The following is a 14,929-nucleotide window of genomic DNA, read 5'->3' as shown; positions in this document are numbered from 1 at the left end:
GGTGTTTTGTTTGTGTGTGTGTGTGTGTGTGTGTGTATATAAATATACGATATGATATAAGGAGTATACTTCAAGCAAATGCAAAAAGAGAAGATTTTAGAAGTGTACAGTCATCATTGCTTCAAGTGCAATGTATTAATGTTAGTATCCAACAGTGGGCCTTCAGACTGTTCACATTCCTAGAGAAACCCTTCATATTTTCCATCACAGTAAATCATTCTAGGGATATATATATGTAATCTCCAATCGTATATATATATATATATATATATATATCCCTAGAATGATTTAATGTGATGGAAAATATGAAGGGATCCTCTAGGGATGTGAACCGAATTCATCAATCAATCCTGGGCCCCCAACACACATAAGAGCTATGCCTCAGCTTGGTGACGCTGGTGTAGTTGGTGTACTTCACGGGGTTCAGATCCCTTTAATGCTGATTACACCTTGATCTTGAATTTCCTAGCTTCTTTGGCCACCTCAGGGATGGCTCATAATTCTATTAACAATTTTCGCTCAGCCATTTCTGCCGGTCATGTATTCATTGAGGGTAGACCGTTGGTCAATTATCTGTTGTTTGTAAATTAATTCAAGGTATCAGGATGTTAAAACCCCCCTTTATCCAAATATTCAGAGCTTTGGGATGTTACTATTGTTCTACAGTTTTTGGATTCCTGGCCTTCCAATAAATATCTCTCCAGGAAACAGCTTTCTGCTAAGCTTACCATCCTACTTTGTCTCATATCTTGTAAACGGGTGTCTGAAGTTAAAGCTTTAGATTTGGCAGGGAGATGATTCTCTCCTGAAGGTGTTTCCATTGTCATATCCAGAAGAACTAAGGCCCATATTTATACTTTTTTAGTGGCACATTTGCGCCGCTTCTTGATGCAAAAGCGGCTCAAACTTGAAAAATACAATTGTATTTTGTAAGTTTGCGCCTCTTTTGCGTCAAAAAGCGTTGCAAATGCGGTGCTAAAAAAGTATAAATACCGGCCTAAATGCAATACTAGGTTGGCATCTTATCCAGCATTTCCTGATAATAGCAAGCTCTGCATAGTACAATGCTTGACGGATTATGAAGTAGGTACGGCCGAATTTCGGTCCGATATGTCGGGTCAATTGCTTATTTCGCTTCAGAAACCATTTCGACCAGTTTCTTTGGCAACTCTAGTCAGATGGGTGAAATGGATTTTGTCAGAAGCCGGCTCTGATGTATCCAACTTTGGCACGCATTCTGTGAGAGGTTCTATGGCATCAAAATCTTTTGCCCTGGGTTCTCGATTAGAGGATATTTTGAGCGCTGCTGATTGGTCTTCTGATTCCACGTTTAAAAGGTTCTATTATAAACCTTTTTTAGATGTGTCATCAATAGTAATGGCAAGACTTTAAACTAGCATAATCAGAGCCTCCGGTCCTGACATAGAATGAAAAATGTTCTAGCTATTGCGTTTAGAATTTTCAATTCTATTAAAGGCACGGAGGCGAGAATTATCCCTCCCATTGTTTGAAATGTCATTATTAAGTCTTTCATGATTCCTCGTATATATGTATTTTTTGCATAATGATTGCTGTGATTCTTACAATTTTCTTCCCCACCCTGATATTAACATTGTACTATATACATTTAAAAAAATGCGTGCGATTTAACTCTGTTTATTTATACATAAAACAGTGTTTATGGCTATATTTGTCTTCTTCTTGATTTAGGTAAAGAGGACAAATGATTGCCCTTCATCACCTGGATATCTCCTTGGGACTCCTTCTTCTTCCACTTCGTTGATAGAGGTTCTTTGTCCTGGTTCGGAAGTTCCGTTGTTTTTTTCTGGACTTGAGGTTTATTTTTGTGGACACTTTCGACATCAGTGTATTAACTGTGTCTATGTGCAAAGAAAGAGGAAGAGACCTTTATTCATGAAGGTTTTATAGGGCTGGTCTCTATGGTTGTTCATGTGTTATGGTGGGTTCATGGGATTTGTAGTTCTTACAAAAAAGTATTTCCTATTGGCTGCTGAGTTTTATTAAAGCATTGAAAGAGAAGCATAGTTCTCGCCTCCGTGTCCTTAATAGAATTGAAAATTCTAAACGCAATAGCTAGAAATGTTTTCATTCTCAGGCCTGAGGACACACCTCACTTAGGGGGTTATTACAACTTTGGAGGAGGTGTTAATCCGTCCCAAAAGTGACGGTAAAGTGACGGATATACCACCAGCCGTATTACGAGTCCATTATATCCTATGGAACTCGTAATACGGCTGGTGGTATATCCGTCACTTTACCGTCACTTTTGGGACAGATTAACACCTCCTCCAAAGTTGTAATAACCCCCTTAGTGTCTTAACATGTTATGCCATAAACAGACATGTTGCTGACAAGTGACAACACAATGGCAGATTGTAGGGATACATATATTGACTGTCTCTGCTAATTAGGGAAAGGAACGGGTCTTTCGAAATATTCAGTGGCAGGCAAGAACATGGTCTGCTATAACAGTGATTACTGCTGTCTTCAACACTGCTCTAGGGTCCTGGCAGCTCTCCATGTCCACAATTTTGGGGCCACTGACATAAGAATGCTGGGTCAGCTTAGACCTCCTATTGAAAGGTAATGGTCTAGATTAATGGCCACAGCAGAAAACAAGCCTTTCACCCCTTCATGTGAAAGGAGACCACCCCTGTCATTGTCAACCACAAATTACACTAGCCTCTATTTTCCCTGGAAAATACCTAGGGCGTTCCTTATTGTGCAGCTAAGTGCCCAGTGAGCTCGAATGTTACCAGATAACTGGTCATTTTTTAATTAAGAAAAATTATTGAAAAGTATTGCATCACTTCCCTGAAAGATGTCTGCTTGGGATAGCGCTGGGTGGGACAGGCTAACTAACCTCTGCCTTCCAGATGCACTGGAACACATTAATGTTAGAGAATCGGAAGGGCTTTGACGGCGGATATCAAATGTAACCTACTGCGCAACCACCTTATGCATAGCAGCCATCTTTCAAATGGAGCAAGAACTTTGCAAAATCAGAAGTAAATATTCAATAGAGTGATGAAGAACTAGTTAAATGCTTTTTTTTAAATAAATTAAAAATAATGACTGACAATAGTTACTAAAATGTATAATGAGGTATACTTTTAATTAAATTGTATTGGATTTAGGCACTGAGCAGTTAAAAGTATAGTCGCGTTCTACTAATCGACCTTTTAATGCTTTCCCTACTATCTTATCGCACCCACCTCTTAAAATTCACACTCTAACATGGCCGCTAAATTTACGTGCTTCCTTGAGGGGCTTTACGTTGACGTCCGTCGTTTATATCAATTGCCGCTCCCCGCGGGCAACACAGCACCGTGCTCTCATAATATTTGTCTATGAGCTGCTTCCCCGTTTCCTCTCCGGCGGTCACCATGGTTCTCTTGTTGTCGGGAAAGGTCGTCACCATGGAAATCCTGTCCCTGGTTACCGACTAAAGCAGACTTGCAGCCATGTTTTGCTATTTGACAGGGCCCGGGACAAAACTTCGCATTCACGAAGGACAACACTGACGTGTTGGGGAACGCCTTGGTCATCAGTGTGGGGGATCAGCTGCACCTCCCGTCTAGTACATACTGTGACGAGGGGGTGGTAGATGATGGGGGCAAGGGTTAATAGGAGATTTCCCCAGCTCCTAATTAATTGTACTTTTGTACATGGCAAAAGTGTACCAACAAGTAAAATAATACTTCTGTGTGCTGCACAACATGGATGTGGTGCTCAGTACAGGTCGCTCTACGGTGCCTCGTTACAATTTTTATTTAATTAGTAAACCATTTGAGCCCTACTTACTTAAAAAGTCGTAAATTTCCCCGTGCAGTTTTACACCGAAATGTGAATGTAAATTTAGAGCTTTATGGAATTCACTTTGGTGCGACCAGTCGCAAAGATAAATCCAGTATAAATTCATACTAACATCGCTGTTTGTTGGCATTCGCAAATCCCCCTGTTTTCCCTTGCCATCCTGGAAAGGTTCCGAGATTTCCTCCAGCCAAGGGTTGGCGCAACTCCATTCTTAGGGACGGAAGGAGAGTGGAGCACTGCCAGATTGGCTGAGATGTTAGGAGAAAGCAATTATCCTGGGGAAAAAATATTTTCGCAGTGAGAATTATATTCCCCCTCAGCAGGGTTATTCGCTAAAGAGAACTATGTACAGCAGGAACAGTATCCTGCTTGGAACGCCCCATGACCTTCCCAGGAATAAACATGGAAATTTGTGGTTGGCACAGCTGTCCTTGCGTATTCATGGGAATATTTGTGAATTCCAGAAGATAATAAACTGCACTTCCAGATATGTTTTAATCTGTGCGTGCAGACTCACACATGTCTTTGTAAATAGGGCCGTCCAAACAGTCCCATGCATATTCATGGAAAGCTAGACCAGGCAAAGTTTTCGTATTCCTGAGAAGATCATGTGTCATTCCAACAGTATCCTATTCCTGCTGTTGCAGAGTACCCCATAAAAGAAAACTGCACCCGCGGAGAAAAACATCCCCTGTGCACATATTTTTTTTACTTTTTCTTTCTCCATAGGAAGCGAATCTGAGGGTGTTCTGTCCCTATTCGCACCTTGGAAAAGGAGTTTAAAAAACAATTGGAAAGAGTAAATCAGGGTGAAAAAGGTCAGAGATTTACTGTGAATGCTGACAAACAGCCACGTTTGCGAGCACTCACGAACTTCCAACGCTAACCACAGCTTGGAGCACTCACGTCTCCCCTTTAAGTAAGATATAGGGGTGTGGAGAGCTGCCCATGCATAAACGGGCTTACACCTGTCAGGAAATCCTATTGTGAATTTCTGGCAGGCGTAAGTAAGGTAAACCGGGTCGTAAACGTACGTTTATGACTAAATACACCTTTGTGAACAGGTGTTTTATATGGTGCTTTGTACCGCACTTTTGCTGTAAATAAAACATGTAACTGCCCAGTTTTATCAGTACTCAATTTAGTAGAAATTAAAACAATAATGTCTAACTTTCAAGGCACTTCAGAGCAGTAATGCTATCTGGAGCATTTCATTGTCAACTAGTCATTATTAGATAGATCATAATCTATTGCCGCACCTTTTGTAGTCAGACTACAACTAGAACATTGAACTACAGTAACTCTCCACATATTGGGAGCAGTGAAAACCAGCTCTAGCTATACTGTGACCTGGATTTAAGACACCCCTCGCCGCTCCATCCCATTACACTGCTATCTACAGTGAGCCTTCAAAACATTGACTTCAGGAAATGTGAATGACTAATCAGGTGTGCGCGGTTCTAATGTCAAGTATCTAACAAATTCTCAGGAGATGTTAGCTCAGCTGCGCAATTGCAGAACCATTTCGAAGACATCTTGGACATGTACGTGTTTGAACGTGTGAAATGAGCGACGATTTAATATTTTATATTGCTGTAGATTTTGAATATTGCAAATATGAAAGGTGCACAGCGAAGTTTTTTTAATTAAAAGCTATTTTAAAGGGAAACGCTCCTGAGCTGTGTATTGTAGTACGCACTGAAAGTTAATATAAAACTTATTTATTTCAAAATGGTGTTCGTCCAGCTTGCAGTTGCGCATTCGTTTCAAAAACGTCCTCAGGTATTTTAACAACAACCACCAAACAGGTTCGTACCCTCGGCGGAAAACTGTTTCGGATATTAAATATCTCTTCTACCTATTTGGTACCACATACAATTGCCCACAATGCTTTTGCCACAAAAAAATGTACTTGCTTCTACGCATTTGATGTTGGCTTAATCTTCCGCTGCAATGTTTGGGTTCAGGTGCTCGCATAGGCGTTTAAAGATAGAAACATCGTCACATTCTCGTTTATGGACTTTTATAACTGAGAAGCAGTGGCGTAACAAAGCCCCCCGCAGCCCCCGCGGTGTGGTGGGAGGGGGACGAGCTCCAAGACCCCCCTCGGCACAGTATCCTGGCCAGAGAGAGAGCTCCTGCATGAGTCCGAAGAGGTGGCCTCTCCATGTACTGTGCAGGGGTGAGAGGGGGAGGCTCAGAAAGGAACCCGAAGGGGGGGTTATACGGAGGAGAGGTCTACAGCCGCAATAAAAAATGCTGTAGCAGACTATTATAATTTCATTAAACGATTCTGTTCTTGTCCGTCCGTGCTAACCAAGCCGGGGGCTGGCGAGGCACTTTTGCAGAGTGAACTTTAAAGACTTGCAGCCAAAACGACTCTGCAAAGTTGTGGCGGAGTTAGTTAAAACAAACTCGTCAACCAATTTCCATTTATCTGCCGCTAGAAAAGCGATCGTAACAACAGCCGGTATGAGAAGAGCTTGGAGCGTTTGCAGTTTTATTGACCCTTTTACTTCATATTAAACTCATACCGAACATCTCTCTCGTTGGACGCGTTTAATGTGCATGTTGGAAATCACGAAATACTTCAACCTAAATAAGTGCGTTGCCTACGCGTTTAAAGTTTGAAGCAGAGGGAGAGGGGCGAGCACGTGTGATGCAAGTAGAATGATATGGTGACTGTCATAAAAGCTATGTATTGATTCTTAGTGATGTAGGGAGAGCACACAGGCCGAGAAAGATATGTACATGAGAGAAAGATATATAGAAAGAGAGCGGATAACAGAGTTGAACAAGAGTGATGATATACGTAGGCAGTCACGTAGAATGTCTACATTTTTAGTGAAGTAGCGGAGGCCAGACTGAGGCTGTTAGATGGTGTGACATAAGTAGGCAGATTCGTGTAGGGTACAGCTATATGTGAATATATATAGATTTCTAGAGATATCAGAGAGTCCACGGTGAGGTCGTGAGACGAGACAGAAAGAGAGGGACGGAGGGAGTGAGTCTGGCGGGAGACGGCGGGTGCAGGCGCCGGCGGATGGAGACATCTTCTGCCGCCGTTATCGCCGTGTCCGCCCCAAGGGAGCACAGAGTCCGCCGGGCTTTAGAAGTGCGCGGTATGAGCACCACTGCAGCTGGTGTTAGGCCCCGAGCTGAGTCCGGGGAGTGAACAGGCCCCTGCCCCTGTACGTAAGGACGCGAGCACGTACCCTGACTGCTTCCGGGTACACGTGCCCGGTGCCCTGAGGAGTCTGAAGCTACCCTGAATGTGAGAGTTACCAGAGGTCCCTGATGCTCGCCCACGGCTCGATAATGTGCCAGAGTGGCCCTCAACGAAGACATATCACTCTCTGGCTCTAGTTCATGTAGCCAGAGGGTAGTTATACCCCAGCTTAGGTGCCAGTGAGCGGGGAGTGTTGGTACTAATAGTTGTTTAATGAACAACTAGGACTATAGTGCTTTATAGCGTGTGCTTGTAGAAGGCTTCAATGCTAACCTGAGCATTTAATCAGATCACACCCCCACCTCCAAAGAGACACAGAGAGGGGTGCCGCTGGGTACATGGGCACTGCCATGCAGCAGTCTGGGCTCGACTGCTGCATTTCAGTGTTGGGGGCGGCCTGGAGGACACTGAAACGGAGTGGTACAGACAAACAAAAGGCGGTGACGGACACGTGGCTAGACACGAATATACAGGTATGTAGATAGCAAACGATAAATGCAGAAGGATATAAAGGTAACGGGCAGACAGAAAAATGAGCTCCCCGCTGACATAAACGGGAAGGTGACATGGCGAAGAGAAAGCACGACAAACACACGGAGGTGGAAAGCAGAGTTAGAAAGAAACAAAGACATGTGATTACGAAAATATAAAAGTACAGCAAGAGCTGCGCCTGGTGCACAAAGCAGGCAGGCGCATGGGTGTGAAATTGAGCCAGGCAGGCGCATGGGTGTGAAACTGAGCTAGGCAGTTCGGTCTCTGACAGTGCTCCTCGCCCTCCGATCCGTCTTCAGGGGAGTGGAGAAGATGGGACGTGTGTTCCACGCGCTGCTGCTCAAATACATCTCCACTGACGGAAACCAACGGGAGAGGCACTTTTCTAACAGATTCTCCGAGCACAAAGAAAGTGCCACACATCATCAAAGCTCTGCGCCCTATGAGGCTAATCCCCTACTCTAAGCAGAGCCTTTCAGAGCCGCTGAGCTCTGAGCACCTGTTACGGATCCCAGCCCGGGAGGCAGAGAGCACACTGCGTCTTAAGCATCCCTAACCAATAACTGACAGAGAGCACAAACAAATGGAAAACAGCAGGCAGCACCTCGTTCAGCCACAAACTACAACTGACAAAGAGCACTGGCGGTGTGTAAGCATCTCCAGCTGACAAAGTCCACAGAGTGCCTCGGACAACCCTAACCAACAACTGCAAAAGAGCACACCACGTCAAAGACCCACAACCAACCAGTGATAAACGGCGTTTCAACCACCCCCAGAACTAGAATCCAAGAGCACACACCTCTTTAATAATCCAGACTGTCTATTGGCAAGAGCACACAGAACATCAAACAGTTCCATCAAATACCAAAAAGCACTTTGCACCTCGAACATCCCCAACCAGCAACTTCAAACAGAACGCACATCACCAGCAAATAACCCCAACCAACAACTGTAAAGACAACTCCTACTGCCTCAAACAGCATCTGCCAACTGGAATTAGAACACACATCACCGGCATTCTTCCCCAACCAACACGGTAAAGAGCACACAACACCTGAAAACAATCCAAATATAAATTGGAAAAGAGTACATGGAACCCCCAAACAGCAGCTATTAAGAAGTACACAGCGCCCCAACATTCCAGCCAATAACTAGCAGTAGGTGTCCAGCTTCTCAAACAATCCGGGCCACAATAGGAAAAGGACAGACGGCATCTCAAGCAATCCATCCAGCATCCGAAAGCTTGTGCACAGTTCCTTAAATAAACCAGCTAACAAATTCCAAATAGCACCAAGCCCCTGGCAAAGGGCACCTAGTTTCTCAAACAAAGCCATCCAACAACCGGCAAAGGAACGTACAGCATCTCAAACAATACATCTAAAAATCCATGTCCAGACAACGACTGGTAAGGAGCAAACACTGTCTTAAAAATCCAACCAGCAACTTTCCAATGATACACGGTGTTTCAGTCACAACATACAACTAACAAGGATCCCCCAGGGCATCAGAAAACGAAACCCTCTGATAATAAGGAATACATAATATATCCACTATCTCCAAAGGACATAATGTGTTTGAAGATCGCTATAAACACCTAATTCAAAACATCCTCGACAAGCAACAAACAGCATTCTCTACACAGATCACCTGATAATTATTAGAGGGCTGTCAAGTGAAGGAGAGGGCGTTCTTGGCGATACCAGGTTTAAAAGACAGTAAGCACTTCAAGGTATAGGAAATGATTTCCAAGGGGTTGGAATCTGTGCTACTTTTCATTCAAAATGAGGAAAACCCTAACGGTGTAAAACCGAGCCCTTAGTGCTGTCCTCTGTTAATCGGATGAGGTGCATCTGCAAGATTCAACGACAGCGCAGAGAAGTCACGACCGTGTCTGTGATTTCCCCTAAATCCATTTCTTTAAATATTGCAGTGAAGAGATGAACTGAAATCAACGGGTATAAAGCGCACTTCATAAGGTGTGATGCGTCAGTTGAAGTCTGCGCAGATCCCCAGGGCCACATCCCCCTGCAGGGGGCCGCATGGGTCCTGCAGAAGAAGAGATAAATCGTGCAGAAAGTGCACGCCAGCGGTAAATGCTCGGGCTTATTTGTGTAGAAATGCGTACTGTCGCGCGCAAGGTTTGTTTTCTTTCGTGTGCCGAGGGCAAGTCACACTGTTCACCCACACCAAGGAACCTTTACGCGAAAACAGATGCAACATTTAATTGTGCAAAAGGTTCTGTAACTGAGAACCGCAGTTCCAGGTCATTTGTGTGTAGCCGCAACTTGGACACTGGAAAATACGGAGATTTTGGCGTGACCCGCAGAGCAGTGCACAGCGTCACCAGGTAGACGCTGTGCAGCTCACCTCGTGAAATAACACCTGGGTGCAGTCAGCTGGATCTGGGATTCCTAATCACAATTGTAACGCGCTGGGCGGACACATAGGCACCCCTCAGTGCTTCCAAATGCGTAAAAAAGCAAACGAAGAGAACCTCGTGAACGGTGGGCTTCTTAGTGCGTGTGCTGGCTGACTGCGCTGCACCAGCCTTCCCCGGCTGCCATGTTTAGGGAATGGCGCGTCACGAGGAACATCTAAATATTGCTGCTATCAGAGGGTGAACAGCAGGTCATTTGCAGAAATGAGACTGGGCTGTTAGCAGAGGGCCGGGAAGGTCGAAATTACTTTAAAGGCGCTACAAACACCGCTGTCAGCCCTGCAGTCTCGGTATTGTGACGCTGCGCCGCTCTCGGCAGATGGGCACACCGCGAGTTGTACCAACAGAGCTCCGAGATGTATTTCCCCAGAGTTGCAGAGAGCGCCCGCCTAATCCACCCAGTGCCATAATTATATCGCCGCCCCCCGTGAACTGAGACCATAATCCGTTTAACCATTTCCTCGTTTGCTAGTGAAACCCCCAGTCTTCCATGTGATATATTCCAAATACTTTGAAAAGTTTCACTGCTTTACTGCATTTCAAGGGTCTGTTCCGTACCAATGACAAAATGCAATGCTTTTCATACTTCCGTTAACGGCACTCTCATCCCAAAAACTCCAATAAATTGATTATTGGCACTTACAAGCATCTTTCATTAGCCTAGGGTTAAACAAGTGTTAACCCATTCTACATTATTGAAATATTTAGTTTTGCTCACAACACTTGCCCACAACCCTCCAAAGACACAGATGTTTCGGGTAAGCCTCGCCTCTGCTTTGAACTGCCCCCCTACAGAGTGCATTACTGCCCCCTCTATCCATGGAACAGGTGGCTGCAGGCTACCTACCCCCATTCACACCCTCCCCCAAACTTTCTATTAGACTAACCTGTGGAGTCCATGTCAGGTTCCTCCAACAATCCACAATGCATGTTCTTCCCATGGACCAGGGCTCGAACCCCAAAAAATCTGCCGGATCACACAAAATAAAGCAAAAAGATTTTTTAAAGAATGATACCGGAGAGACCGGTGAAAAAATTGAGAGTGTAGCAATCCAGCAGGACCCGTCAAAAGTGTTTGCGGATGTTTCCTGGGAAAAAAAACGGACTTTATAGGAGCCCCGATGGAGCCATGTCATTGATAGGCCGGGCAGGCTGATGAATGGCTGCTAGTCAGATGGGATGTGGCGAAGGAGGCTCATGTGAAGCCCATTGTGGGGCTGCTTTGAATAAGAAAAGATTTTCTTCCAGAAAGGGGGGCTTAGATCTGCGCCATCCCAGCACTTCGCCTTCCCCTTTCTCGCACTAAAGGAGTTTTTTTCCCATTTAAAGTTCCAGGGGCCTTCGCCTGGCCCTCATTACGGCCTTAGATCGAAATTGGCTTAGGGTCTCAAGACAATCTGCCGGTAATGGCGTGTATGGACCAGCAGGTTTCGGGTCCAGAGTTTCTGTTTTCAGGGACAGCCTTGCAGAAAATGCAGGTTTTGTGTCGCCATTCAATGCAGATTTGAAATTAGTTGGAGAGAGGAGACAAGTGTGTTGTGGCTGCCATCCCTCTTCCCACCCCCTCCATCCCTCAGACATGCCGAGACTGGAGGTGAAAGTTGTGCCACTAGGCCCGCTGGCACGTCGCACGTTGTGTACGTTTTGTGCGCGCCGTTTTGCAGAGAATGTGCCATCCACACATGGATAAAATTCGTTCAGAGAAAATACTGGACCAGAAAAAGAAAACGGTAGTCCAAGTTTCAAAGTTACTTGCCCTGTTTGAAAAATACTACACGTGTGAGGGAGAGTATGTTTGTATGCGGGAGAGAGCGCGAGAGAGGTGGATGTGACTGAATTTTGTTTGTTAGTGCGTAGGAGAGTAACAAGTGTGCGAGATAGAGAAAGAGGGCGACAGTGGTGTGCAGGCATGTGTTGTGTGGAGAGATAGACGAGGAATCAGCGCGAGTGTGTGAGAGTACGAGCGACGGTGAAATGTGTGTGCGTGTGAGAAAGAAATGCGTGAGTGTTTCAGAGATTGGCAAGTGCGCGAGAGATAAAACGGAGATCTAGTGTGACTGTTGCAGATTGTGTGAGATAGAGCAGTGAATGAACAATGTATTTAATAAATTAGATCTGACAATATTTTATTACGAAAACAATGCCCTAATATTTGTTTATATATCCTGGAAACGAACAGTGTGTATGTGTGTGTGTATACACACACACATCCATACATACATCCTGGACTTGCAGATCAGGGTGTTGGATGGTGGGGAGGGGGGTGTGGGCCGGCTGATAAAGTAGTTGGCTTTTTTAGGGAAAGGGAAAACTGTGATTAGAATATGAATGGGGCTCCGAGAGAGGGGGAGAATGGCGGATTACATCTGAATTGCTTTGACCGTGGGCACTGGCAGTTGTTTTGTCGCCCTCCTCCTAAGCAGCAAAAAATTAACCACTGCAGCGCAACAGGGCCCCGGGCGTTTGAAAGCCCTTCATACTTTTCTAGACTGACTTTTAAGAGAAGTGTGTCTCTTTAGACTCGCTTGCAATACGAAGACTCCACAAAGAGGGGTGTGAAAATTGTAGATCTGTGACATGTTCAATGAGACGGTGATACCTTGAGAACATGACCTGTCAAATGAGAGGCCGTCAACTGACACTTATTCTCAGAGTCCCAACCATCGCTGGAGCGTCCTCCCATGTTGAGCCCCTCTGCCTCACTACCTGAACCAGGCTCTCGTGATGTGATGTTTTCCTGCACTGCAAGGGCCAGCCTCCCAGTGTGATCCCTTCTGCCACTGACTGAACCAACTTCTCACGAGGTGACCCTTCCTGGCACTGCCTGAACCATCCTCCCATGGTGTTCTTCCTGGCCCTGCAAGGACTAGCCTTCCTTAGTGGGATTCTTCCTGGCACTGCAAGGACCAGCCTTGGGATTCTTCCTGGCACTGCTAGGACCAGCCTTCCATGGTGCGCTTTTTCCTGGCATTGCAAGGACCAGCTTTCCATAGTGGGTTTCTTCCTGGCACTGCAAGGACCAGCCTTCCATGGTGCGATTCCTACTGACCCTGCAAGGACCAGCCTCCCAGGTATGCTTCTTCCTGGCTCTGCAAGGGCCAGCCTCCTGCGGTGTGATTTCCCCCTGGCACTGCAAGGGCCAGCCTTACATGGTGTGATTCCTCCTGGCACTGCAAGGACCACCCTCCCACAGTGCGATTTTATCTGACACTACAAGGACCAGCCTTCCATGGTGGGATTCTTCCTGGCACTGCAAGGAACAGCCTTCCATGTTGTGATTCATACTGGCACTGCAAGGACAGCCTTCCATGTTACGGCCCTCCACGGCAATGCCTGGACCAGTCGCCAGTACTGTCTCAAGCTTATGTGAGGCCGGGTAAAATGTTTTGGAGGGACCCGAACATAGGAATTCGCGTCGACCTTGGGAGGATGAAAAACTGAATGGATTTGCCCGGGCTCAAATGTGTGATTTACATGTTCCACACATAACCGTAGAACACAAATGATAACCCATTAACCTACATGAATTGCACACACGAAAACAGTGTGCCTAGAACCAAGTGGAACAAAAGCCCAAAGCAGCACATACAGTATCTCCTTGCTTTCATTTGTGGTAGCATAAACGTGGCCTAGTGGCAAATATCATTAGACACTACAAATATATAATGTATACAGCAGTGGCATTACCCCTTTCCAACCAAAAAGACACTGCACACTCAATCTCTGTCCTGCTTCTGCCGCAGTCACCACTCCATATGTGTGCCAATAAAAGCAACAGTGAATACTGAACTATTTTTTTATACAGAACACAATTGGCTTAATCAGTGTGCATTGACCTGGGGGGTGGAGGCATATAGTGCCACCCTCAGGACAGTGTACAATCTCCAGAGCCATCCCTCCTCCGCCCACCCACCAACATGGGTCTGACTGGCTTTTGAAAAGCAACTCTGCTGCTGAGGCAGATTCCACACGGTGACGTTTAGACCTGGCCTTTCCTTTACTGTGAAATATTAATTACAAATATTGTCATCTCTAGTGCAGGTCTGTACCTAGAGCTGGGCTTAGGTCGATCAGCCCCGGCTTCACCCGCACTCTTGTGACAGTCGTACCAACATCTCATGCTGTTGTCCCTTCCTGGCACTGCCCGGACCAGCCTCTTATACTGGAACCCTATTTGGAAATGCCTGCATAGGGCTCTCATGCTGTGACCCTCCGTGGCACTGCCTGGACCACACTTCTTGACGTGACCCTCCATGGCACTGCCGGGTCACCCCCTTATGGCAGTGGTTCCCAACCTTTTCTCATCTGTGGACCCCCACTTTATCATTACTGGAACCCGGGGACCCCCACTGAATCATTATTGGAATCCGGGGACCCCATACTGAGCCATTACTGAAAGCTGGGGACCTAATCTGTTAATTGTAATTTATTTTCTGAGCAGTCGCGGACCCCCTGAAGAGGCTTCGTGGACCCCCAGGGGTCCCCGGACCACAGGTTGGGAACCACTGCCTTATGGTGTAACCCTCCGTGGCACTGCCGGGCCAGCCCCTTATGTGGGTACCCTCCGTGGCACTGCCTGGCCCAGCCCCTCATGTTGTGACCCTCCCTGTCACTGCCTGCCCTCATCGTGAAACCCTCCATGGCACTGCCCGGACCGGGCCTCATTATGTGACTCTCCGTGGCACCGCCGAGCCAGCCTTTCATGCGTCCACCCTCCTCAACTTGGAGTGGTTTGATTCGAGTTCCAAACATATTCTACCAAGGGTAGTACCAATGATTAAAAGAGAGTCTGTGTGCACATGTCAAACTTGCCTTTTTGTGCTGAGATGGGGAGTTACCGAAACACTTAAAACAAATCAAATCTGTGTTGCATTTTAATCAAACCATGTCAAGTACAATATAAAGCAGGTTTTCCGTTAAGCATTTTTCTTTTA

The 14,929-nt window shown here is 45.9% G+C and overlaps 1 protein-coding gene across 3 annotated transcripts in view; it reads right to left on the bottom strand.

The window, feature by feature from the left end:
• Window positions 1-11,156, bottom strand: part of RFX4 (regulatory factor X4) — a 236,973-nt gene extending 225,817 nt beyond the window's left edge. For 2 of the 3 annotated variants that reach the window (XM_069228351.1, XM_069228353.1), the window contains exon 1: window positions 10,883-11,008. In XM_069228351.1, coding sequence (XP_069084452.1) covers window positions 10,883-10,925 — 43 coding nt within the window. In that variant the 5' untranslated portion in view covers window positions 10,926-11,008. Of the gene's footprint in view, window positions 1-10,882 lie in introns of all 3 variants that reach the window. The other variant, XM_069228352.1, reaches the window with a different exon arrangement.
• Window positions 11,157-14,929: the final 3,773 nt, after the last annotated feature.

Source organism: Pleurodeles waltl, chromosome 4_1 (genome assembly GCF_031143425.1).
Source record: "Pleurodeles waltl isolate 20211129_DDA chromosome 4_1, aPleWal1.hap1.20221129, whole genome shotgun sequence".
NCBI classification, from domain to species: Eukaryota; Metazoa; Chordata; class Amphibia; order Caudata; family Salamandridae; genus Pleurodeles; species Pleurodeles waltl.
This window is presented reverse-complemented; position numbering and strand designations above follow the sequence as displayed.